This window comes from Rhipicephalus microplus, chromosome 4, assembly GCF_043290135.1.
Source record: "Rhipicephalus microplus isolate Deutch F79 chromosome 4, USDA_Rmic, whole genome shotgun sequence".
Lineage (NCBI taxonomy): Eukaryota > Metazoa > Arthropoda > Arachnida > Ixodida > Ixodidae > Rhipicephalus > Rhipicephalus microplus.
The window spans coordinates 173,216,303-173,243,808 of record NC_134703.1 but is presented as its reverse complement, the minus strand read 5'-3'; the positions used below and the strand labels follow the sequence as shown (position 1 = coordinate 173,243,808).

The 27,506-nt window shown below is 45.8% G+C and overlaps 1 protein-coding gene across 2 annotated transcripts in view; it reads left to right on the top strand.

The window, feature by feature from the left end:
- Nucleotides 1-27,506, top strand: part of LOC119172953 (uncharacterized) — a 349,485-nt gene that overhangs the window by 291,574 nt on the left and 30,405 nt on the right. For both annotated transcript variants that reach the window (XM_075893861.1, XM_075893860.1), the window contains one exon: nucleotides 12,016-12,227. In XM_075893861.1, coding sequence (XP_075749976.1) covers nucleotides 12,016-12,227 — 212 coding nt within the window. The remainder of the gene's footprint in view (nucleotides 1-12,015; nucleotides 12,228-27,506) is intronic.

The following is a 27,506-nucleotide window of genomic DNA, read 5'->3' as shown; positions in this document are numbered from 1 at the left end:
CACACTGTCCCGAGGGAAGCGACCACAGGCGTCAGCCGTCACCTCGGAGTGCTTCGGGCACCCACAACACCCGCCGATTCCTTGGACGACTCGCACTTGATCCGCACTCGAACAACCGTGGGAATAGGGCGCATCTTAGCACATCACACGAACGAGGAACGGCGCTTCCTTGCGTAAATTTAACATTTCGTGCTCTCGTGTGTAGCAGCGCGAACACATGAGAGATGCACAAAAACGGCATGCCCACGGAAACAAAGAAAACAAACAACATGTGGCTTTAGCTGTGAGTGGATTTGACTTGGATATCTGTGTGAGGAAAATAAAAAAAAACACCTGTGGCTGCTATAAACTGAAAAAAATGTATGTTATCTTGCAAAATCACTTTAAAGTGATACACGGTTACTCAAAAAACAAGTTACAACTTATGAATATTTTCACAGGTCTTTGTTTTGATTTTGTTCTAGCAGATGACAGCCTCCTACTGCTTCTACGACAGACGTAGTGCGGTTTTACGTTCGGTGCGTGTCGCCGACGCAAAGCTCAATAGTAGTTATATCAGAGTTATCAATTCTCAATGAATCATAGGATGACTACAAAGCAGTAACATTTTGACATAGTACAGTACGTAATCTTTCAAGGTATGACATTTCTTGGCTCTGAAGAAATCGAAGCAAGCCGGCCGGCGCAATCAGCTGATGGCGCCACTACGCGAGGCATGGTCGTGCGCAATAGCGTCGCGCCCCGCGATCGATTTGTCATCAAGCGATAGAGCTACTAAGTGGAATACAGCTAAATGCAGGGATTAATGGCGTATCACTCTAATTTCTTGTGGTGGCCGACTCAATCGCAAGAGAGCTCCGGGAAACAACCTTCAACTGCTCAAGCTTGTGTGTGGGTGTAAAAATACTTGTTTTCATCCGCGACGGGGCGGCAATGTATCGTTGAAAGACATGCGAAAAGCATGTGACGTATATACAATCACAAAACATATGCACACAACCATAGATACAATCGCATATTGTACATAGATATGCCAACACATAGCGTGTAAACAGCAAATTTATATATATAACTTAAACGCGCCCGCACTGTCTAGCGCGAATAGCTTAGTAAGCTAACGCACCAAGTTCACGTACGCGAGCACAACTAAATGGCGCAGGTTCGAATCCCGCCAAGTCTTAACTTTTTCAGTTTTTTTTTTCAATGTTTTTTATGTTCTACCATCTTTTTTGATGCGTTAGGTACTAAAACAAAATAAAAGCAATATTGCGTTCAAGTACGTATGTGGGACTGTTTTTTGCGCAACAGTTTTTGCGTCAAGTGCAGTATTTTTATTTTCATTATTAAATTTTTCATGTATTTCATAATATAACAAAATTAAGGACTAAGGAAAACATTGGGTCTGCTTGATTGTGAAGGGACTCGAGAAGTGAGAAAACTCCAACCAAAAAATCTATTTGAGAAAAAACTGAGCATTTCACAGCCGGACCATCTTCTTCAAGGGAGGCCCTAGGTATGCGCGAGACTTGCTATATGACTCATCTCAAGCTGTGGCAGTCGAGGGAAGGCAATATCACCGAGAAGCAGTTCCAAAATATATTTTGGTTGATGTTTTTTGATTCCTCCAAAATAAGGGCTGCACAATTGTGATCGAGCCAAACCAGGAATTGAGGGCACGAAGTCATGAGACGGAAAATGAATAATGTTGATTGTTTGAAATATTGCTCTTAATAAAAGGAAGAGTTATGGAGTGCTAAGTAGCTTAACTCACAGTAAGAATTTTATATATACATATAGATAGTTTAAAATGGACAATGTTGCACACACAGACATTGGTTAAATTTCTTTGCAGCACAGTTGAAGCATCTATGTAGAACTGAAGCATCAAGAGAAGCTCATGCGTCCTCACTTTATTGTGCTTTACAGAGCTTGTATGCGTCCATGCAGCCATAATATATTTTAAAGCATTTGTTTCACCTATAATCTTCTTATTCATTAAAGGTGGCCCATAAGTTGTGTCTTATGTAGCACTACAATTGAAGCGTAATCTTCATGGTGGTCTGAAACAATGCTTTTGAAAATCTCAAAACAACCCAGCTCTATACACGACCATCCGAGCATCAATGATAAGCACCATTGTGTGTCTGTACATATCAGTTGTGCTCTCATACTTACTTATTTTTCCGACCACTCCCTCTACCCCTGCCTTGTTCCTGTCGTGAAGCTGTGGCAAGTTGTGTATAGCTGTATTTATATTGTAGGAGAACATTCTATCAATAAAAACTTATTTTTAGACTACATGCAATTAGTTTTCATAGATTTTTATTTTTTTGTCGGTGCTCAGAAGGGCTAAGCTCATGGTCGATATTTTAAAATGGCATTTCTCTTTGCCAATGCTAATGAGAACAGTTTCATTATTATTGACATGGTCATTCGCATTGAATTTAGTACTCATTGTTATTGTTTCTACCAAAAAAACGAGCCCTTGAAGTTATGCTTTTTTTGCTTGATTTGTTTTCGTGTGACAGCATACAAGTAAAATGACAGTTATTGTCATTGCTTGTGAACGACACATTTTCCGTGTGACAGACTTTAGCACCTGGTCTGGTCATCTGCAGAAGTTGAATTCATTCTGGAAATAGGCGAACAGCGGTGACTGACAACACAGACTAGCCTGCGTTATTCTTTTGTACTATATACGTCACTGTGCATTCATTTTTAACTATATAGAGCTCAGATTTCCTGCTGAAAATGTGACAAGAAATGTAGATTTTCCACACTTTTGCAACAATCCACATGCCTTTCATACACTATTGCACAATTTCGTAAGCATCCTACAAAATTTGTATATTTCCGTAAGACCTTACGTTCCGCATTTTCCTTATGAAAGCTTCTCTACACTCCATACACTTTCCTTATCCTTCCATATCTTCCAAAATGAACTCTCCGTATGCTCCATAAATTTACTTATCTTTCCATATTTTTCATAAAACTCACTTCATCCACGCCATAAAACTTCCTTATCCTTCCATATACTCCATAAAAAGCTTTCCATTTACGCCATACATTTTCCTTATCTTTCCGTATACTCCATAAAAAGCCTTTCGTATACGCCATACAATTTCCTTATCCATCCATATACTCCATAAGAAGCCTTCCGTATATGCCATACAACTTCCGTATATTTCCATAAACCTCCATGTTTTTTCCGTATGTAGCATAAGGAAATACACGGAGTCCTTATAATTTCCGTAAGATTTCATACGGAACGTTTCAGTAGGATGGTTCACAACGCTACGGCACTGCCTAGTTCTGTAGAGCAGCAAATCCAAGATGCATACACTTTATCACATGCTCAACTGGATAACACGTATTCTCTACTAGAGTTGCGTATTGCTCAATCACTAACCCGCGTAAGAACGGCAACTGGTCCCGACCAGTACAGTGTTCTGAAAAATCTAGGACCCAACGACATGTCAGTTCTTCTACGGATATATAACGACATGTGGACGAAGGCGTATGTTACAATGTGTTGGAAGGTCGCGAGAATCGTTCCACTACTGAAGCCCGGTAAATCACCGATTTTGCTTGACTCATTCCGACCAGTCAGCCTTACTAGCTGTGTATTTAAATAAATGGAAAAAATGGTTGACAGAAGATTACAGTGGTGGATTGAAGCTAACAACTCACTTCCAGAACAGATGGCTGGCTTCAGAAGACGGCGATGCACCATGGACTGCGTCCTTGACCTCATTACATTTGTAGAACATATGATGAACTGTGCAAACATGGCTGTTAAGGTGTTCATAGATATTAAGAAGGCGTTCTATTGTGTAAGGCACCTTTCTGTGCTGCACGGGCTTACCTCACTAGGGGTTCACGGTCGTATCCTTCAATGGATCACCAACTTCCTATGTAACAGACAATTATACATTTCAACAAATCATGGAGACAGCGATCGCTTCAACTTCGTCAAAGGTGCACCGCAAGGAAGCGTCCTGAATCCGATTCTTTTCAATGCTGCAATGGCAGGTCTTCCAGAAGTACTGCCCGATGCCTTGAACATATCCATGTATGCAGATGACATATGCATATGGATGTCTCACAAATTACTGGAAGTGATCGAACATCGGCTTCAACAAGGAATAGCCGCAATAAGTGATTACCTCAAAGAGCGAGGCATGCAGATTTCTCATGCCAATCTGTAGTTCTGCCATTCACGAGAAAAAGAGTAAAAACTTGAAGATCTTTGTGGATGGCCAGAGAATCGAAATCGCATGAAAGCATCGCTTCCTTGGCGTTACCTTAGACAGCCTACTCAGATGGAGTAAGCATATTGCTGATCTAGAAAATCAAGTGAACAGCACTATAAATGTTATACGTCGCATCGCGGGAACAAAATGGGACGGTACATCAGCGTCTCTCCTCCACGTCCATTGTGCACTAATCCGACGGAAAATTGCCTACTCTGCGCCAGTTCTCCACAACATCTCTCAGACGTCGCTACACTGACTTCAGCTGTTACAAGCACGAAGCTTACGCATATGTCTGGGGGTTCCACAGGCAACATCAAGTTCTTTGACACTGACAGAGGCAAGAGAAGCCAACTTTACAGTAATTGGAAATGTGGAGACATGTCGGCGCCTCTTTTGTCTAGTCACGCAACACTCTTCCCATCCGCTCATGTCCAACATCGTGAACCGTGCTGGAGCGCAAATACACCATGTGTACCAACAGTACATTTCCTGGCTTCCTGTGTGGACACATTGGCCAATGGACCAAAACTACCCTCCATGGCTTCTTGAGCTACCAACTATTGAAACGTCAATAGAAGGACTTCGCAGCAAACATGAAGTGCCAACCGTTGCCGCTCAGCAGTTGGCATCACATCATCTGTTTGACAGGTACCAAGGACACACTCACGTGTACACTGACGGCTCCGTCATCAAAGAGGCAGCGACATCAGCATTCATAATTCCGGGATGGCACGAAAAATATGCATGTCGGTTGGGCGACCTCTCTTCTTCAACAACGTCGGAGCTTGTAACGATTTTGCTAGCCATAAGCTTTATTAAACTGTCAACGACACCAAGAAAATAGGTGGTAATTATGGACTTTCTGGCAGCACTAGTAAGTGTGGAAAGTGCCACTTTAAGACACATTGATGTACGTATAGTATATGCTATACTGAAAGAGCTCCGAAGTCGAATCATGGAAGTCGAAGAGCTACGAAGTCGAATCATCGAGTGGCAATTCAGTGGGTCCCCAGTCACTGCGGAATTCAGGGAAATGAAATGGCAGATGAGTTGGCGAAAACTGCTCATAATTCTACGCAAACGAGCCTGATTCCGGTATCTCAATATAGTGCAAATAGAATTTTGAGAACAACAAAACGTAAATTATGCCTGAGTACCTGGTTAACAGACAAAACAAATGAATCGATCCTATATTCTGTTGATCCTAATCTTGAATACCAAATAGATCATGACCTCCCAAGACGTATCGGCACACTCATTCATCGCCTATGACCCGGAACTGCTTACACAAAGCATTTTCATGCGGCCACGACGACGAGGATATCAGCCACCTCATGCTAGACTGCCCGAAACACGACTCACACCGAAGGCGACTAGACCAAGAACTGCATAGGTTAGATCCTCAGCGACCATTCGGGTTGAATAAAATACTAGGTCCATGGCCATCCAAAACAAACTGCAAAGCAAGGAAGGTGCTGCAACAGTTCTTCGAAGAAACGAAGATTTGTGACGAATACTGAGTGAACAAAAGTCAAAAGTGAGCGTGTCGTCCACGTGTTTATAGGAGAACTTTTGCTCTCACCCATGTAGGACAGTATATATGTATATATGCTATTGTTTTTTTTCATAATTTTATTTGTACCAATTAGGTGGATAGGTGTTGCCGTCATCAAGTAACGGTGACAAAAACTCCTTCGTTTATTTTCTATTTCAATAAATACACGATCTGATTATGAGAGATATTGTAGCTGAGGGCTCTGCCAGTTTTGACCAAGTGGTGCTCTTTAACGAGCCACTGATATCTGACAGGTCGCGGGCGTAAACCCTTCCACCTCCATCAAAATATGAGAGCCCTGGCAGGGATCAAACTTGCAACCTTAGGGTGAGCATTAGAGCATAGTAGCCACTGATACACCACGGCTGACATCTTTTTCTATAGAATGATTGAACTTCGAAATGAGTTGGACATTCACGCACTTGGTCACTGATATTGTCACACAGGTCCCGTTAATTCGGGAGGCGATCGCCGGGCTAATTCCAAAGGCCGAAGTATCGGCCCCCCGAACCGCACCACGAAAGCGTGGACAATTTAGAAGTGGTCCTATTTGGCGCGCCAGCGAACGCCGGCTGTGGCCCAAAGAACAAGTCATAGCCGAGAGTTGATAAACAAACAAAATTATATTCTCAATAATGGCAGATCGAAAACAATACACAAGTATGCACACTCCACAATAGTTGAATACAACATGTCACCAATAAAACAGTGTACTACACAGTACAATCAGCCACACTGGAAACAACAGACACAGACAACAATACGCAATACAATGCAGTCACATGTATTGAACAACCAAGACACTTAAAGACTAAAGAGATAGAAAACCTATTCAGTCCAAAGTTCTTGGAAGAAAAGTCTGGATGATAATCTTCCGAGAATCACTCACTCAAAGTCCAGCATTGTTGTCGTTCCGTGGCCTTCGAAGTTTCTCCTCCAGGAAACCTCACGTCTTCAATAGGCCACTCTCCAAGCTTACATCTTCTTCGCCGGAAACACGTCGGCTTCACACACGCAGCTGTTGCCACGCGTCTTTGCTCGATAGCGGTAAACACACACTCTTGCCTGTAGCTCGAGTCGTCACCCTTCAGGTGGAAATCCTCTTCTTCTCCTGCTTTGTCTCTACGGACAAAACCTTCGCCGACTACACGGCGGAATCCCTACGCGCTCTGGCGCTAACTTCCGTCTTCTCCTGATCTCTCACCTCGGCTGCTCGATTAAATACCCTCCGCGCGAGATTCCATAAAGTTCTCGTCATTTCGTCGGCGCGATACGCAGCGAAGGCTGGGGAGAGGGCGAGACGGCTCGAAGGCCGTCCGCGATGGATGACTCAACCCTGCCTCACCACGCCCCTTTCCATCTAGAAAGTTCGAGCGCTTGCTCGGCCGCCGTTGTGGGGTGAGGAGGTTCATCGGCGAATCTACGCTTCCGAGGGAGAGAGTGGCGCCCGGGGAGTCTGGATGTTTGTTTTCTTTTTTATTTCTTTTGACCTCGCAGCGTTTCTCCCGCCCGTTATCGCAAGAATTTGGCGGCGCGCCCATTTTTAGCGCTCGTTCTGTGACACTGCCCCCCACCTTAAGAATATTATCTCATAATATTCAAAACCACATACGAGCGCGAACAGTCACCACACACTCTCACAGACTGTAACACAATCAGTCGCTCATGACACGTCACATTCACAGTAGATCAATCAATACAATTGTACATTGTTATTCAATCTCACAACACATGAAATATAACCACAGGTACATGAGTACAACCTCCGCCACATATTCCAAACAATACAAATGTACAAAGTTCTGTCTTTACAACAATTATACAATACTATACATCACATCACCGTAACAAACATTTTGACTCGCTCGACATACAGTTGTGACACAGGACAACAACCACATTAACTTAACATATAGCACTGTCAAACACATTCCGGTTCAACCTCAACACTTATCCTGTGCATTTCGAACGGCGCTTGCGCTCTTTCTTGCGGTGCTCGCTCGATCTCTTCTTATTGTTTTTGCTCGTTTTGTTCCGGCGAGCCCCTTCCAACGACGGTATCTGAGGCGTCGTCTCAGCCATTATGTCACTTCCGACACTGCTAACGGGTCATGACGCTCAACTGATCCTGCCCGGTTATTCACCCGCTTGTTCACGTCCCGACATTTGGCCTGGCTGGCCAACTTCGTCACCTTTACACTATCGGTCGGTTGAGGTCGTGCCGACGTAAGTCCAGCTGCTCGGCCCGTGAACTCATTCAACACAAAAATCTTCTCATTCACTGTCTCTTGCACCGCGGCTTCACCTTGGGCTCTAGTGAGATCCGTCACGGGCTGTTCCTCCACTGTATCTTGCGGTCGCTGGGTTGGCGAGGGCTCTATCTTAGGGTCTTTTCCCAAACATTCTGGATCATTCGGTCCTCGCGCCCCGTCGATGTTTCCGATGACAAGGTCGTACAGGGGGGTCGTCATGCATAAAGCAGTAACCTTCCCGCTGAAGTACGGGGTTTCAACCTCGATTTCTGCTTCGGGAAGCATCCGAACCGTACCGTCAATTAGGCAAACCGGTTTCGTTTTGCTTGTTAACTCACTTTCCCGTACCAACTTTCTCCGCACGATAACAGTGGAGCTGCCGGTATCTCTCAACACCGTAATCTTTTTGTCCCCAACTTTTCCAGGCAGCGTTGGCATTCCCTTCGAAACACCGGTTGGCTGTTTTGTCATTACAGCACCTACAATAGGGATTTTTTCCCCATTTTTCAACTCTACAAATCCGTCGGTGACGGCATTATCATCGGATTTCGGTGCTGCTAGCACACAGGACACCTGGTGAGTTTGACTCGCTCCGTTTCGACATGCGTCTGCTTTGTGCCCAGTCTGACCACACTTAAAACATTTTACAACCGTGGGGCTTGTGAAGTTAGTTCGGCAGTTTTTTGCACGGTGACCCACTCGGTTACACAGAAAACATCGCGGAATGCTCTCCGGTGCACGCTTCTTTTCTTCGGGAGCCGATTTCTTCGAATCTTCAGGACACTCTTTCTTGACCCTGGCTAAATTAGTTCCACCTTGCGCTTTTAAGAATTGATCAGCCAATTCGAGCATGCCTTCAAGTGACTCAACCTTCCTCTCTTTCAAGTACAGCGACAGGCTTGGGTGGCAACTAGTAAGAAATTGTTCTCTAATTAGGAGCTCTCTAAGTTCATCGTACTCCTGCGCTGTCCCTGAAAGTTCAATCCATCTGTCGAAATAATGGCAAAGTCGGGCGGCATACTGCGTAGCCGTCTCCCCATCAGCTGGCTTTCCTGTCCGAAATCTGTCCCGGAATCTTTCCACAGTAAATCTAAATCGCTTCAGCAAAGCAGCTTTCACCTTTGCATAGTTGGCTGCATCAGTCGGCGTCAGCCTACCGTACACACTGAGCGCTTCACCACTCAAGCAACTACTCAAAGCAGTTGCCCACTGAAGTTTCGGCCAATTCTGGCTCCTCACAATCGTCCCAAATCGGTGAAGGTACGCGTCAAGGTCGTCCTTCCTTTCATCAAACGCTACGAGCAGCTTGCTTGGGTTCAAGCGGAAGCCGTGGTCCTCCCGTTTGCTGCTTTCAACTCTAGCTTGGACGGGAGTTTTACTTCGCTGTTGCAAGCGGAGCCGCTCGAGTTCCATTTCGTGCTGCCGCTGCTGTTCCCTTTCAGTCATCTCCGCTTCTCTTTCTTCTCTCGCCCTTTCGGCTGCCAATTTTTCTCTCCCCAACTCCAACTTCAATTGTTGCTCTCTTTCTTCCTTCGCCCTTTCAGCTGCCAACTTTTCTCTCTCCAGCTCCAACTTCAATTGCTGCTCTCTTTCTTCTTTCAGCTGTCGCTCCTTTGCCTCTCTTTCTTCTTTCGCCATTTCAGCGGCCAGCCTTTCTCTCTCCAACTCAGCTGCTTTTTCTTCCTTGGCCCTCTCAGCTGCCAACCTCTCTCTTTCAACCGCCTCTTTCTCCTTCTGGCTTACCCACTTCCGTAGTTCGGCGCCAGAAAGACCCATCTTCTCACCAAGAGCTACTAACTTTTCGAGATCCATTGTTTCTCGCAAATGAAGTCTTGCTGCATGCAAAAAGTATCTGCCTAAATCAGTCTATCGGAACACTCCACTGCACTCGTTAACGAGAACACTGAACACCACACAAAATCGTTCCGATAGCACTATGAACACTCGAGGCTCTTTCTCACTACTTTGGACACACTGTGCACCAAAAGGTCCTCGTCGCGGACGCTAGTATAATTGTCACACAGGTCCTGTTAATTCGGGAGGCGATCGCCGGGCTAATTCCAAGGGCCGAAGTATCGGCCCCCCGAACCACACCACGAAAGCGTGGACAATTTAGAAGTGGTCCTATTTGGCGCGCAAGTGGACGCCGGCTGTAGCCAAAAGAACAAGTCAAGCCGAGAGTTAATAAACAAACAAAATGATATTCTCAATAATGGCAGATCGAAAGCAATACACAAGTATGCACACTTCACAATAGTTGAATACAATAAGTCACCAATCAAACAGCGTATTACACAGTACAATCAGCCACACTCGAAACAACGGACACAGACAACAATACGCAATACAATGCAGTCACATGCATTGAACAACCAAGACACTTAAAGACTAGAGAGATAGAAAACCTATTCAGTCCAAAGTTCTTGGAACAAAAGTCTAGATGATACTCTTCAGAGAATCTCTCACTCAAAGTCCAGCGTTGTGTCGTTCCGCGGCCCCCGAAGTTTCTCTTCCAGGAAACCTCACGTCTTCAATAGGCCACTCTCCATGCTTCAATCTTCTTCGCTGGAAACACGTCGGCTTCACACTCGCAGCTGTTGCCACGCGTCTTCACACGATAGCGGTAAACACGCACTCTCCTGTAGCTCGAGTCGTCACCCTTCAGGTGGAAATCCTCTTCTTCTTCTGCTTTGTCTCTACGGACAAAACCTTCGCCGACTACACGGTGGAATCCCTACGCGCTCTGGCGCTAACTTCCGTCTTCTCCTAATCTCTCACCTCGGCTGCTCGATTAAATACCCTCCGCGCGAGATTCCAGAAAGTTCTCGTCATTTCGTCGGCGCGATACGCAGCGAAGGCTGGGGAGAGGGCGAGATGGCTCGAAGGCCGTCCGCGATGGATGACTCAACCCGGCCTCACCACGCCCCTTTCCATCTAGAAAGTTCGAGTGCTTGCTCGGCCGCCGTTCTGGGGTGAGGAGGTTCGTCGGCGAATCTACGCTTCCGAGGGAGAGAGTCGCGCCCGGGAAGTCTGGATGTTTGTTTTCTTTTTTTTTATCGTTGACCTCGTGGCGTCATTCCGGCGTTTCGTCGCGATGAGTTGGCGGCGCGCTCTTTTTGATCGCTCGTTCTGTGACAGATATGTACGTTTGAGGTGACCAAAATGTATAATCGAAAAATATTGAAGACTGAATATATTGTGTAATATACACACAGCAACCCTTACTGATTCGCTCGAAACTGTCCAAAACAAAGCCGTGCGATTTAATTTGTCATGTTATTCCCACTTTGAAAGTGTGTCATTCATTAAGAAAAAACTAAATCTCCCCCTCTTACCATGCGCAGGAAATATATCCGCTTATCTTTCTTCCACAATGTATACCACAGTGATTCGCCATTCCGCCATACCTTCATTCGCCCTGCTTTGTACATTTCCGCACGCGTTGACCATGATCATAAAATTGAACCTATATTTTCTCGCACAAAAACACTCAACTCACGCCTTGTCTTAGTGATAACCGAATTGAACGCTCTGCCTGTCAGCGTTGTAACGCATACACAGCAATCGTCTTTTCAGTCTGCATTATTTGCGTTCCTTGATTGTGTTGGACAATCTTAGGCATTGCTGTATAACGTGTCGTGCAGCTTTTTCTGTGTGCTCGCTTGTGGAAACATTGCTGTGTTATTTCTTGCTTATCTTGGTTGACAGACTATGCATCCTGCACATGTTTTCTTGTCGTAATTTCTTGTTAAAAATTGCTTTTTTCATTGATTACTGTATGAACCCCAACCCCTTTAAGTAATGCCCTAAAGGCCCTTAAGGTATATAAATAAATAAATAAACAAAATAGAATTAGTCTACCTTACGTTGTCACAAAACATCGTTTTTATAATTTCCAGAAAACAGTCACGAATATTTGCCTCTGGTGTTCGTTTTTTGCTTCTTTCTGCAGAGCCCGTTTCGGCACATCCGGGCGTGATCGCATGGGTGATGCTGCCTCGCCGCCCCCGGGACCCGCCATGCTCAGCTCTGTGGACGGGTCCCTGGCTCAGCCGCCGGGCACTAAAGGACCCGGATCACGACGAACTTCACGCAACTCGGTGGACTACGCGGCCTCGCGTCGGGCCAGTTGCGGCATGCTCGCGCCGCCTGCGGACTCACAGAGTATGTGTTTCATTTTCTATCACTTAACATGCCTAACATTACGTGCTCTCAATGCTACGCCTTCCAGGCGAAGCTTCATCTCGAGCTGACCGTCACAGGCTACGACACCAAAGTCTGACTGGCCACTCTCCCCCTTGCTGCCTATGGCTATTATGATGAAAAGCAGAAGCGCTTTTTTAATTCGCACGGAGGTCTCATCAATTACACATACAAGTAGGAGGTAGCTGTCTACACTTTAAAACGTGTGATGGGGTAGCGGTAACTGCCTTGTGGCTGAAACAACTGCCGTTCAGAAAGGCACCACAGCGTGTCCTCTAGTTAGGACACAGTTATTGTCCTTTTTTATCTTAATATGCTGATGCGGATATTTTTCAGGATTCTTCACAATGATCTCAAAAAACGAGCAAATGCTAGAGGACCAACTTGCCTCGCCGAGGTGGCCTAGTAGCTCAGGTACTTGGCTGCTAACCCGCACGTCACGGGATCGAATCCCGGCTGCGGCGGCTGCAATTCCAATGGAGGCGAAAGTGCTGTAGGCCTTGGTTGTCGTATTTGGGTGCACGGTAAAGAACACCAGGTGGTCGAAGTTTCTGGAGTTCTTCAATACGGCGTCTCTCATGATCATATGGTGGTTTTGGGACGTTCAATTCCACATAACTATGGATTGCGGTAGCGCGTTCACCGGTGCGAATGCTGCTTGCGGCGGGAGTTGCTCCCGCGGCACATTGGCTTCGGCTGCGTCGTGTGTGATCACCTGTGGTTTGAGGACAGCGCCTGTGATTTAAGCATTGCGAAGAAGATTAAACCACTCCTTGCACTCCTCCATAACCGTGATCATGCGAAGCACAATGTGCCACATGTGAAATAAACACTGTGGTAAACAGATTGCAAAAGCTGTTTGTCTCCTCTTTTTGCGTCTAGTTTTGGTCAAACGTGTGTCTAACCTTCTTAAGAAGTACGAACATGTAAGCAATACTTGCGAAAAGTTTCAGGGCCACATTGCGTTTAACCCACTGCTAAACGCCGGGCCGCACATTTCAGGTTCCACTAGTTAATCATTTCGACGAAGTGCTAGGGAGGCAAATTTTTAAGTATATTTCTCATGAGGGTCCTTGCGGCAAATGCTCCGACACTGCAAGAACTAGAGCTGTGCCTGTATACTAACTCATTCATCACTGAGGTCCCATAGAAAAAGGGGATGAAAATAAATAGGTGCACTAACAGTCCACCTCTACTGAAACGGCACCAGAAGGTAAGACAAAAGCATGTGAAGGGAACACGAAACACAAAAGCCCATTTTTTTGTCCTTTCGCGTGTTTTTGTTTTACCTTGTGGCGCCATTTAAGTTCTTACCAACAATGCCATGTTGTCAGTCTTTCTAAACAGTCCACTTGAAATTTTAGGGTAACTAACAGCAGTGATTGAGGACGATGCAGCGAGTGATAGAAATGAAAGTGATAGGTGTAACCTAAGATGCATGAATAGAGCAGAGTGTGTCAGGGAACAAACGGGTGTTAACGGTAATATAGTTGAAATCAAGAAAAATAAATGCACATGGGCCATGCTCGTAGCGCGTAGGCAGGATAACCACTAGTCGCTAAAGGTAACTTACTAGAGTCCAAAAGAAGGGAAACGGGTGAGGTGGAGACAGAAAATTAGGTGGGGACATAAGATTAGGAAGTTTGCAAGTGTAACGTGGCAGCAGAAGACACATGACTGGGATGATTGGCGGAGCAATAGAGAGGCCGTTGACCTGCAGTGAGTGTAGTCATGCTGATGACAATAGCAGTGCTCATGGCAGGAAGTTATATCCAGTGTATTGTAAGTTTTAAAGGCGGAGCTTCTTGAGGTACCAGCCAAACTAAGGTACAGTCCTAAGGCGCGCTAGCTGCTTTACTGAATAAAATTATTAAGTAGCAGTTTTTTAACAATCCGGAAACCTCATTTAAAGTATCCTTACTATAAGTATCCTTACCATAAGCTTACCTCCAAAGATCGCCACCCATTCTTTTTCGTTAATGTTCCCTATCGGAAAAAAACGAATGGTGGGCATGGTGCAACCACCACCCACCATTATAGTGGATTAATGTAGTGGGTGAATGGTGGGAAACGCCCACCATGGCGCATGGTGGGTATGGTGGGTGCTGCAGTGCCGGCAACACTTGAGCGCGAAATGACGTCAGAATCACCGAGACGAGCTGCTACAAAAAATAAAAAAGAATTCTATAAAAACGGTATAAAAAACACCCGTCCCGTAAAAAAAACGATGCGCCACGGAGGATCGAACCTCCAACCTGCGGATTCCCATTCGAAGACGCCAACCACAGCGCCACACCAACATGACGTTGATTGAGTGTTAAATACTTAGTTGGAATACAAACTTAAGGTTCAACTTAAGTTATGTTTGTCGTGTACACAACATATACAACATCTACACCTGCTACTAAAAATTGCACATTTATTAAACACAAGCAACTGCGGCCTCTAAAGATTGCCACTATGTTAATGGCACTAGTGCTATTTTTTTTTTACAATTCACAACTCCAAGAAAAAAAACCAAGTGGACTGGGGAGCAGCAACAGTTTACCGGTGGGGTCTGCCAAGTTTAATATCCGTTTCGCGCTCGTTCTAAAGGGCGACATCTGCTCACGCTTTATGATGCTTCTAGGCTCATTACATAGATACGCCCGCCTAATTTATTTGATTCAGTATTGGGATGCTTTTCGCGCAATGTAGAGGGCGGTCGCGCCAGCGCAATGCTGTAGCTCTTTCGCTAAAGCAACAACTACATAACGGCTTGGCCAAAACGAATGCAGTTTGCCGGAAACATTACGCTATCATATTGGTTCACCAAGCACACGAATTTCCACGTCTGAGTTCTCGTAGAAAAGCTAGAGAAGTGCCGGCGAGTGCGACCGGCGGCTGTCGCTGAGAAGACACTTAATTACGTTCTCTGGGAGGGCTTTAATCGCGTCGCATCGATGTTTGTTGCTTCTTGAGCGGACACCATACGCAATGAAAAATGCTTCGTTTAGGTTAATTGATGCCATATGGCTGCGCTGTATTGTCATACTTAGTCGTCGTAATCGTGTATTCTGAAACCCGGAAGCACGGACAGCACAATTGTACGGGATCGGTCAGTAGGCCTAACCTTTGGTGGAAATCATGGTGGTAGAACATGTAGTGTACAGATCAAGCTTGGTACACTATATAAATTGCCCGCCATTATAAGCCTACCCATCATCTGCTTACTGCTTCCCAGCTTTATCGCAATGGTGGGCAGAGCTTCTCAGCTTGGTACACCATGTGGCCCACTATAACAAGCAGCACCCATCATCTGCTTAGTGCTTCCCGGCATTATCGCTATGATGGGAAGAGTTTCTCAGCTTGGTACACCATGTAGCCCACCATAATAAGCACCACCCACCATATGCTTAGGGCTTCCCAGCATTATCGCAATGGTGGGCAGAGTCTCCCATTATTGCCCACTATCTAGCCATCTGCTTTCCACCATCATTTCCACTTTACCCATCATCTGTACACCATACCACCCAGTGTGTCCCGGCATAACCACCATATTTTCCACTACGTCCCACCATGGCCATCATAATTTCCACCATGCCCACTATTATTTCCACCATGCCCACTATTATTTCCACTACGCCCACCATGTTTTCCAGTATCCACCATGGCAATTTTTCCGATAGGGTTGTCTCTCAAGAGAAATGATTTTTTAGAATGTTTTTTAAATGACTATGAAAGCACGTTTATTTCTTGCATGGAGGATAGCCAAGTGCATTATATTATGTGTGCATTTATTTGCTAATGTATTTTTACTGTTCATTACCCCCATTACCCTGCAATACGTGTAGGGTGGCCAGGACACCCCTAAACTTATTTATCAGCTTTTCTTCCTTTGCCTTCCGAAAACATTATTCTTGTAAATAAATAAAATATTGAAATACACTAGAAAGCGCGAGGCTTGTCCGTTGGCGGCAATGGATTTTGCTGTAGCTGTGGTGACACTAATGCTGAAGACGATATATATGATGACGTTGATGATCACAGACAGCGATTGGCTCATGCAGTATAGGTATGCGCCCCGGTCAATAGGTGAACATGAACATATGCTCTACGGTGCATTTCGCATGACGAAAAACAACTGACAGCCACCAGGATAACGTGCAAAAACCTCATCTTTACTAACTTCAGGCTATATTCGATACCACGAAACCGTAATAATGAAAGAAAACCGAAATTCAGAACACCACACAACATGTCATTAATCAACAATAAGCAATGATTATACGTACGTACCACTTTGTCACTCATTTACATGCGTGAGTGGTAAATGTCCCGGGTGATTTACGGTAACACCAAACAATCCCACTGCTTCGCCTACTCATCATCATTCACTTCGTGGATAAGCTGTGTCTTTTTTTTTCGTATAAGGGTCCGTGTATGTTGGGGCGTCACGACGGTACATGAGTTTTTACCGGATCATTGTTACACATGAATACAGGCCTTCCGTAAGAACATACTTTTTGGTTAGTTGCCTATCCATGATAAGGAAAAAAATAGGGGCTAGAAATCAGCGAGCACACCTCAAAGAGAGCAGACAAAAACTAGCACTCGTTCTTTGTCTGCTGTCTTTTCTGTGTCTTCGTCGATATGCAGCGCCTATTTTTTCAGTGCCACGTGAGACAGAAACAGTGAGTGAGCGAATTCAGCAAGAAGGGATGCTGAATACAATGTTATAAGTTGTATATACGCTACGCATGCGCATTAGATTGTGGGGGCGAGATAAACAGAACGCATTCTTGTACACAATTCACTACCACGTGCACAGTGCAGTGTACTGCAGGCGATCACTCAAATAATTGTCCTATAAGTGCAGATGGTCTTGTATAATATCTCTCTGATCACTCTGAGCCAGGCTCCGAAGATCTTCTGGTGGTTGAAAGACCGATCACCAAGTTTGTTAAGGCTCACTGGACCATAAAGCGATGCCCGTTAAGTCATTGAGTGGCACCTGAGGCGGTGCATCGTATCTGCAGAGATAGAGTAGTCACACAATGGTGTCTCCGCCATTTCAGTGCAGTAGCACTATAATAATTTTATTAATATTATTGTTATAATAATAATAATAATAATAATAATAATAATAATAATAATAATAATAATAATAATAATAATAATAATAATAATAATAATAATAATAATAATAATAATAATAATAATAATATAATAATAATAATAATAATAATAATAATAATAATAATAATAATAATAATATTATTATTATTATTATTATTATTATTATTATTATTATTATTATTATTATTATTATTATTATTATTATTATTATTATATGAGCTGAATGCACAAAAAACACAGTGGCACAAAAAATTTGACAGGTCCCAAGTACCATGGGAATAGATGTTATGTGAAGCATGCGGAGCCAAGAAGACTTTGGTGCAGTTCTTTTATTAAACGAAACGTTACGAAATGACTCCAAGAATATGTAAGAATGTTGTGCACACATGCAAATGTTGAACAGTCTATATCATTTATACAACCAGCTGTTTAGAGCTGCGTGACGAGGCCAACAGCGAAGTGGGTGTCATCAACACCAAAAGCCGTAAGCTGATACGCAGCGCCCGTGCTTGGAATCATGGTAGTTCTGGATAGTGATACCTTTACCCACTTCAGTGTATGGTGCCTAACTACAGCTGACATTAACCCAGCGTGACTCCTGTATCATTAGCGCACATATATAATGTTTATAAAATTACATAGCCAGCTCTTCAAGCACAGTTACCGTTTTAGCAACATTACTCCTGGATATATAGGGCGTTTTTCCAAAAGCATATTTGAGGCTGGACGTGGTTCTGTTGTATGATACTTGTCAAGTACATAGACAGATTGGGTGCAATTCTTGCAGCGACCCTAGCATTTAATATTGCCAAGATTAAAAATCTACAATACACATGCTGCGCAATACGAAGTTAATTAGAGCAGTTTATTTTAAGAAATACGAGGATACGGCGAAATACTTAGTGCAGTTTTTTAATCATAGAAGACTAGCTATACCAATATTCGTGAGGTCAATGTACGAATGTGAATTTTTTTAGCGCTCTCGTACCTACGTTTTGAACCCATTTTTCAGCGTTTCTGGGCTAGATGTAAACTGTCAATTCCCAGTAGCGCATACCCGCATACTGTGGCACGTAGTATATGGGTATTTGCCACTGGTGTCGGGAGAGAGGGGTTTGAGAACATAGGCGACAAGATTTTCATGTTATTTATTTCATGACCAGCCAGACATATTCGTCGATTGATCTTGCCCTCCCGTATTAAAGTTCTTCAGCACCAAGCTGAAGAGCCAATCTTTGAACCAGCCGGATTTAGATAGATAGATAGATAGATAGATAGATAGATATATAGAAATTCTCGAAGTATTTATACAGTACGCAAAGACAGTATTTGCAGTTAAAATGCTGACAGCCGCCACCAAAAGAAGCACAATGCTTGCTTTCTCCTTCTGGAAGGGAAAGCATAGGGACAGGAAGAAGGGGTTAGAAATAAAGAGATACCACCACGCAAGCACTTCATACAGATGGTTAACGAACGAAGCTGAAAGGCGCAGCCACAGATGGTTGCAGACATGGCAGCCGAAGCCACCCGAGAAACTTCCGCCGAAAGCGGGCGCCGGTGAACACGCTTCGTGATCGTTTCGTTGAGGTTACACTGCGTACAGTATCGTGCCTCAGCTCACCCCTGTTGCTAGCTTTCAGGTTGAAAGGCTGCCGGATCTTCGGTGTTCTGTTGCTCTTTGCGCTTCCCACCTGTACTAGTTCTTATACCTGGACAGGGCATACGAATTTGTGTTCCTCGGCCCGGAGAACATGAAGTCTCACATGTATCAGCTGTGGGCGCTCCTCTCGGAAGCTTGGCTGGTTTTTACGTGATAGCGTTAGGGAGCTCGTGTCGCATAAACTCCGCCGTCGGTGTCGGCACCGTTGGTTGTGAGCGAGAAGTCGTCCATGAGCCAAAAATCGAGAAAGAAGAAATAAAGTAAAGAATAAAGTTTTTGGTTCGAGTGTGTATTGAACCCGGGCCGTTCGTGGGGCTAGCAGGTGTCCTACCACAAAGCGACCATGTTACTTGCAGCTGCTTTGGGAAAAAACACTACATAATTGCCATGTGGTGGAAGGAGTCTCCTTAACGCATTTTGTTCAGCAGGTGTCATGACGAAAACGAGCCCATTCGGCAATTTGTACGCGCATTTTGAAGGCCATCAAACTACGTCGAAAAAGGCTGAGATAGTGCAGCCACCACCACTAAAAACAAAAGAACTTTCAAACAGCTGTAAAAATGGACAACTATGTCTATCTAGCGGAATACATATTGTAACGGATTCAAGAGAATAAACACCGAAAACTAGTTTATTATGGGCGAACTTGTGCCCTGAAAATTATGTGCAAAAATGAAAAATATGCGAGTCCGTTAAAGCGTTCCAAAACAAATATGGCAGCATATCCTCGAGGGGCATGTTGGAGAGTGGCGTGAAGCATACCTCCGTCCATTCGTTCCTGCTTCTGTACATCCATGCGTCCGTCTGTGTGACCGTCCATGCGTTTGTCCATGCATCCGCTACTGCGTCTGTCCGAGCGTCCATTCGTCCGTGCAGCCATCTGTGCGTCCGTCCATGCATCGGTCTGTGTGTCTGTTTGTCCATCTAGTCAACACTCCAAGTACCAGCATCTCGCATCTTTTCATCATATATTCCGCATATAAAAGCACCACCATCCAGTGGACATTACAAGGACTAAACGGGAGGTGACACACGCACACTTTCTTACGGCTTGCGCTTCTTGTTTACTTCCCACCTTTAACCACCTCGAGTTCACGGTATATACTAGTTCACTGTATTCATTGCACTGCGGCCCAAAGCTCGCTAAATCTTTCTAAAACCAAAGAGGTTACGCCCAGAGAGTATAACGTAGCAACCCTTTCTTGTCAGATAGTGCTCAATATACACGCCAATGGCTGCTAATTGGAAATGAGAGACAGGAAAATTCTGCTTTTAGTTAACGCGCACGCTGCGATTTTTTATTTTCAACAACGCATAAGAGTGAGTGAGTGGGTGAAACAACTTTATTGACGATCCGGCATAAAGGGGGAGGGGTAGGGGGATTAAAGCGAGACACTAGCGTTCTCGGACGTCCCGAAGCAGCAACCTACTCGCGTCAAACCCGTGGGGGCGCCGCTTTCGGCCGCTGGCGTTCCAGGATGCTAAGCACGTGCTGGATCACGTCTCTTTGATTGCTTGGCTCTCGGCTGATAATTTTGCTTCTTATGGCAGTTGGCATTACTTCTTGGTTACCCGGCGGTGGTGCACAGTCCCAAAGGAGGTGTCTCTGGGTGGCTCGCGCCTTCTTGCAGTGTTGGCATACATCAGTGGTGTAAACCTCCGGGCAAACGTGCTTTGCCCAGACGGGGGTCCATATTGCTTGTACTTGCAGCTGCCGTAGTGTGGCTGCTTCTCTGCGTGGTAGGTCTCGGTGAGGCGGTGGGTAGAGGCGTCTGCTCGTTCTGTACCACAGCTGAACGTCGGCGTAGGTTGTGAGAAAATACTCTCCGTCTTCGGCATCGGGTCATTGCGGCTCCGAGTAATGCGTTGACAGAGACCCGCGGCTAGTTAGCGCGTGTGCCTCCGTATCTGCCTCCTCGTTGCTGTTCGGGCTCACGTCCAGCTCCCCGGCGTGCGCAGGGAACCACTTGACGGTAATGTTGGTTTCCGGTCTTGCTATAGTTGAACATACTCTTGCAGTGGTTCCATGGACGTTGTTTGTAGCAAAGTTGGCTATTGCCGTCTTCGAGTCGCTGAGGACCGTGCGGCAATCCGGGATCGCTAGTGCCAGTGCGATTGCAAAATCCTCGGCTTGCGTGGGCGACTTGCACCGTATGCTTCCCGACGTTGTGAGTACTCCAGTGTCTGCTGCGATGACTGCTGCTGCGTACGTGTTTGGCCGGCGGGGATACTTCGCCACGTCCACGTAGTACGCGCGCGGATCGTTGGCGTGACCTTTTGTGAGGGCCGTGGCTCTCGCCGTTCTTCTTTCTTGGTGTACTTGTGGATGCATGTGCTTCGGTAAGGGTGGAACCCTCAGTCTTTGGAGAACGTCCCGGGGTAGCTGCTTTGCTACCTCCGGAGTCGTCGCTGGCGCGTTGATTCCGATGCGCTGTAGTATCGTTCTTCTCGTCCTGGTCTGGGACAGGCGGTGATTCTGCGCCGTTCGCTGGGCTTCTGCGATTTCTTCCAGCGTGTTGTGAACGCCCAACGCGAGCATGCGTTCCGTGTTGCTGTGGGGGTATAAGCCCAGGGCCGTCTTGTACGCCTTTCTGATCATCACGTCAATTGTGATCTTCTCCGCCGCTTTCCAATTGTGGAACGACGCTACGCAAGAGATGTGGCTGACTGCAAACGACTGGGTGAGTCGTGGTAGACTGTCTTCTCGCATGCCCTGGTACCACGTGGCCACCTTCTTGAGTAGGTGGGTGGCCAGCGAGAGCTTTGCGTGGAGCTTCTGTACCGTCACGTTGTTGCGGTTCAAGTCCTGGAGCACAACGCACAAGAGAAATCTCCCATTGGCGCCATTTTGCAGGTCAAAGCGTAAGACTGGTTACGCACTATGACTACGACGAGGGATGAACGGGTGCCGCTTTAAGGAGCTTCGCCCCTAAAACTCTTCATCCGTCAACGTGCCTTCTTCTTCGAAGATGCAACCCACACTTACTCGTGCCCGTGAACGGGAGGCATGAGTCCTGCGGCCACGAGCACGGGCGCGCATAAGACTTTGGACGCTGGTTCTTCATAATATCGAATAGTGTAATTAGTCTGTGTGGCAATATTATGCCTTTGAAGAGGCATTGATCAATCAAACTTGAAACGCTAGGTGATGCGATTCTCGCTTTAGATCAAAAACGTGTATTCGTGCGTGCGCGCTCGTACAATCTACTGTGTATGTGTGTGTACGTGTGTGTGTGTGTGTGTGTGTCTCTGTGTGTGTGTGTGTTTGTAACAAAACATAGTAATAAGTATGCACTTAGCGTTTTAACGGCGCACTTGGGGCCAGATCTCACTGTCGCGTATAACTCTTAAAGGCGAAGCTTAAGGGTCCCCTAAATTTTGGGCGTCTCTGCGATCTCAGTTGTCACATGTGGAAGTTGTAAGGTTTCTGCGAGATTGAACTCTTCAAGCACAAGTGAGCCCGAACGCCACATTTTTTTTTCAAATCGCTCCTTTGCCTGTTGGCCTGCCTAACGGCTTTCGTTGGCTGAGAGGTGACGCACGCGCACAGACAGGGTTTAGCCGAACCACCTCATTTTCCATAATCTTTGTTTCCATTCTCTCGTATATACTTTTATATCTGCCACACCACATCACTGTATGGCGCTGTTGAGGTGACCTCTACCTAGAGACGACACTTTTAAGGCGAAAGTCTTTAATATCTTATGCTCACGTTCGTACATCCCTTTGTGTCTTTGCGTGGTTCCTCGTAGCCGCCAAGAAGAGCCATCGCACGCTGGTAGCGTCAGTCGCACCCCACGTCGGACTTCACAAAGCTCGTACAGCGATCGCTCTTAGCTGGCTGTGCCTTACGTGTTCCATCCACAGATCTCTACCATGCGAGATAAACGCGCGTTCAATTGTGGCCATCCCCGCCTCGACGGGCACAAGCGTTCGCCTGACACACTTTAGAATTTACTAAGCATCGTTTACATTTTTAGGGGTGAAGCTGCTTAAGCCTTGGGTCGTGCGTCTCCGATGTATTAAGTAGTAGTAGCAGTAGTCGTCATCGTAGTAGTATTAGTAGGTAGCCACCTCCATTGCCGAAATAGAGCGGCACGCGCAGACTCTTTTGAATTGAGGGGCAAACCAGCGCACATTAATCATATATAAAAAGATAGCTATGGTTAATGAAATAACTTACAGAGAGGAGTATCGGTGACTTAATCTCCAATAAAATTTGCCTTGAATTTGATGCTCACTAAAAAACTAGTATCAAAAGGACGCACTTTGAGCCCTATATGTTGCCACAGTAAAATCGTTGGTGGTAATCTCCTTGGTTTTAGCAAGGTTTAGCGGGGGTCGGACCGCATTGTCATGAACTGGTGTGCTGAAAGGTGGGAACTAGATACAAAGCGCAGGCCGTAAGAGAGTACGCGCATGCTGCTCCTCTCTCCCGGCCGTGCCACCTCTTGTTTAGTCCTTGGAGTGTCCGCTGGTTGGTGGTACTTCTTTATGATGCATATATGATCAAAACATGCCAGATGGCGGTAGTTGGTGTGTTCACTAGATAGACGGGTAGATGGACAGACGCATGGACGGACAGACAGGCAGACACATGGACGGACGAATGGACCGAAAGACAAACAGATGTACAGACGCACGCACGCACGGACGGACGCGCGAACGGACGGATAGATGCACGAACAGACGTATGTACGCGCAAATGGACGGACAGACGCAGGGACTGACCTACAGACGGATGAACGGGATAAAGCATGAACGAACGCACAGACAGAGGGATGGACAAACACGGGGACGGACGGGTGGTTGCACAGACGGACGCATGAACGGGTGGACGAAAGCAATAACAAACGGATGGACGGAAGCGCGGCCGGACTCACAGATGCTTCGACCCCCCCATCATATACTCCGTGGATATGCTGTGATTTTTTTTTCGCCCCCTTTGAATGCCACTCCGTTGAAACTAATGCGGGCGGGCTCGACGGCATGGCTGCCAAGAAATTAATGGCGTCGCTTACAGCGCATTCAACGGTGCACGTGCTTGGGAGCGACGTAGAGCATGACGTAACTGACGAAGCCTTGAATAAAGACGTCTAGCGCTTCTTGTTGTGAATGAGTTTTCGTTTCTCCTAGCCATATAGAGTTTTCACTGTGAACAAAAAAGGAATAACATAGGCTCGAACAAAACAAGTAGTCACATTGAATATGTCTGTACAAGCGAGGCGAAATCGTTTTTCTCTAAGCTACCAGGGCGCGATGCGCCTTGTCCCGTCGAGCAGCACATCCTCCTAGAAACAAGCGCACATTAAGAGATAGCACTATAAGTGTAAGAATGATATACCGACCAACAATCGCCGCAGGATTGGAGCGTCACGTCCAGAAATCTTGTGAGCAATTGGAGCTGTAGTCATGAATCAAGGTTGTGTAGGCACGGGTCTCAAGGAAATAGCATATGGTGATGTGGCGAACTGACACAACTTTTACAACATCTGCTCTTAAGAATAACATGGGTAGAGTTCGCGCTGTATTAAAGGCACACTGGGCAGCAATATTGTCAGTGTGATTACTTCTAAGAGCTCAATGTGACGACAAGCCTTGTAGAAATGAGCCGTATTCTCCATTGGTAATGCAATGACGAATTTCCCTGATATGAAACTCTGGCATGATTTTAGTTTCCACGTTATAACATTCACACTACATGTCGATAAATATTATCCATCTACCACTTCTGAGCCAGCAGTAACACGTTTGATTGTTCACGAAGCAGTTCGTCTTTAAGGGGCTGAATAGTACTGGTTTCTGGATGATAATTCCGGTGTAGTGAGCACAGTTTTTGTTTTATTCGATGAGCACAGTTCGATGAGCACAGTTTTTGTTTTATTTATACAACACTGGGACGACGAAGTGCCAGTGTGGCAGAATACCGAATGTTTGAGTTCCATTGTTTTTTTTTCAAATAATTTTCATTTCGCCTGTCAAGCGCGGTCTTTTGCCCGTGTGTGATGAAGGTAGAGCGCTACGGAAGACTGCCAGACGCTGGAATGACAATGGGCGTTGGTTTCAGGAAGCACTACAGCTCCGAGAGCAACTCTGACAGCGATAACACCGCACCCAGTTTCGTCAGCAGTGAAGAAACAGGGAACGACTTCTTCGAGCTTGTGAGGAACCAAAAGAAAAAAGAGACGATTTCTGAGCACGTCACCCGATTCGAGTTAGCCCACCATGCGATCTTGGCGAAATTCCGAGGTATTAACCATCATCTTCATGCCAGTTATCACTAGTGACAACATGAGATGCATTAACCGGCAAGCTGTGTCTGTACACCTAGAGGCACTGGTGCCTAACGAAGTCAAAGAAGTCAGAGTGAATTGCAGCAAGAACATTATAGCGATTGACGTAAATCATTTGAATTCGCTTGATAGATTGCGTGAAGTTACGAAACTTAATTAGATGAAAGTCCGCTCTCGTATACTACTGGGAAAAGAAGTATACGATGTTGCTGAAGTCATTACCAACTCGGACCTACCAGTCTTGATTAAGCCAGTTTCACAAGATGCCTTCATTGCAAGTATATGTCGTATCGGAACATCACAATGCGTAAGAATTACGTTAAAAGGTGAACCAGTTCCATCACACGTAAAAGTGGGCCACTTTCGACACGCTGTTCACTCTTTTGAACCGAAACCACTTCAGTGCTGGAAGTGCATGAAGTAACGTCACGTAAGTGGTGTGCACGAACTCTACCCTCTTTTACCGATGCACTGGGCACCACAATAAGGACGCGTGCCAGACCATGGTACTTAAGTGCTCAAATTGCAATGAGCCACAAGATGCCTCTTCGAAAGACTGTCCTTTTATTTGAAGGCATCTAACAATAATGAAGAAAAGCGCTAGAGACGGCATCTCGCGCCGAAAATCAGCTGCATCCATTAAGGGGCGATGGTCTCGTCACCGGCGCTGCACCAAAGCCTCCAAAACCTCATCGCTTCTCGAAGCATGTCCAAAATCACCTACAGCCCACTCGGGCCAAGTGCTGTTCCTTCTAAGAACAAAGGCACTTTTGCTAGTAGTGGAGCTGACACTTCATTCTTACTACCCAGTCCGAGCGCAGCGGTATCAAAGGACAGTGGCACCTTCACCAACAATTCAGAAGACGCTTGTCGTGAACTACCAAAGACGCATGCACCTGATGAGAGGCATCATACTTTGACAGTGAGGGACACTTCATCGGTACCTCATAACTCGATGGACGAATGACGAGTTATCGGCATGGTCAGCACCCTGTTCACTGCTATTCGCGTTATAAGAACCGGACTACGCGACCACTTATAAGCGTGCAACGAACAAGGTCACATGTACCCACGCGTTGCTCTTCACTTCTCTCTTTCTTCTCTTTTGAACCCCTCACCCCAACACGCAGTGCAGGGTAGCAAACCAGACGTGCGTCTGGTTGACCTCCCTGCCGTTCATTTTTTCTCTTCCTCCTCCTCCCCCCGGCTGAGCAAGATGCAGACACCGACAGCTCGAAGCACGCTGCAACTGTTTCACACCATGGCACTAGTTCTCACAAGACTTCAGAAGTCTGCTGCTTGAGAACTCAAGCAGCACCGTCATGGTTCACCCTCGGCAAGATTTTAGGTGCATGGTACTGCGCATGCAAGTTAATGCAACGAATGTGCTCTTTTAATTAGGACACGTGTGTATCTCACCGTCTGTGATATTAAACACACAACTACGATTTTTTCGTCTGCATGAGTGACATTTCTCTCCTCTCTCTCTCTCTAACATTTATTACCCTTACCCCCTTTCCAGTGCAAAGTAGCCTATTCGGCTAAGTTATGGTTAAGCTCCCTGCCTTTCTTTCATTCTTATTCTCTCTCTTTCTTCGTAAAACACTAAGATATTGGGAACTCTCTGAAGAGATAAAGATAGCATTGTTGTCCTGGTAGGTTAATGGGTTTTTTGGCACCTTTGACTGCAGCGCTGTGAACGTATTTACCTGATAGTATTATCAAGAGAAATTGAAGTATGCAGAAACGTCCTCTGATTTCGTGTATTCATCACGAGATTGTTTTATAAGACTGTGTATGCAGCATATATGCACAGTTCTTAAGGAACATGGAGTCTCGGAATATATGAGTATGAAGTTTATGGTAACAAAACCTACGAAGTGTCCTTCATTACGCTTACCGCTGTGCGAGCTAGTGAGTGTACAGTTTTCGAAAGTGATATGGCGGAGAACAGAGACTGCTGCAGCGCGGCAAGCAGCCGGGGGCAATGCACTGTGGTCTGGCGCGTTGCAATGGTTCGGTGGCACAGGCGGGGGAGTCGCGACGGCGAGGCGCAGTCTCTGTACGGGTCGCGCATGGTCTCGCGATGCTGTTTTTATCCGGCCGAGATTGGCGGCAGCGATCGATGACTTCCCAAGAATAGACCGCCAGGCGCCCCCCACTGCTGCT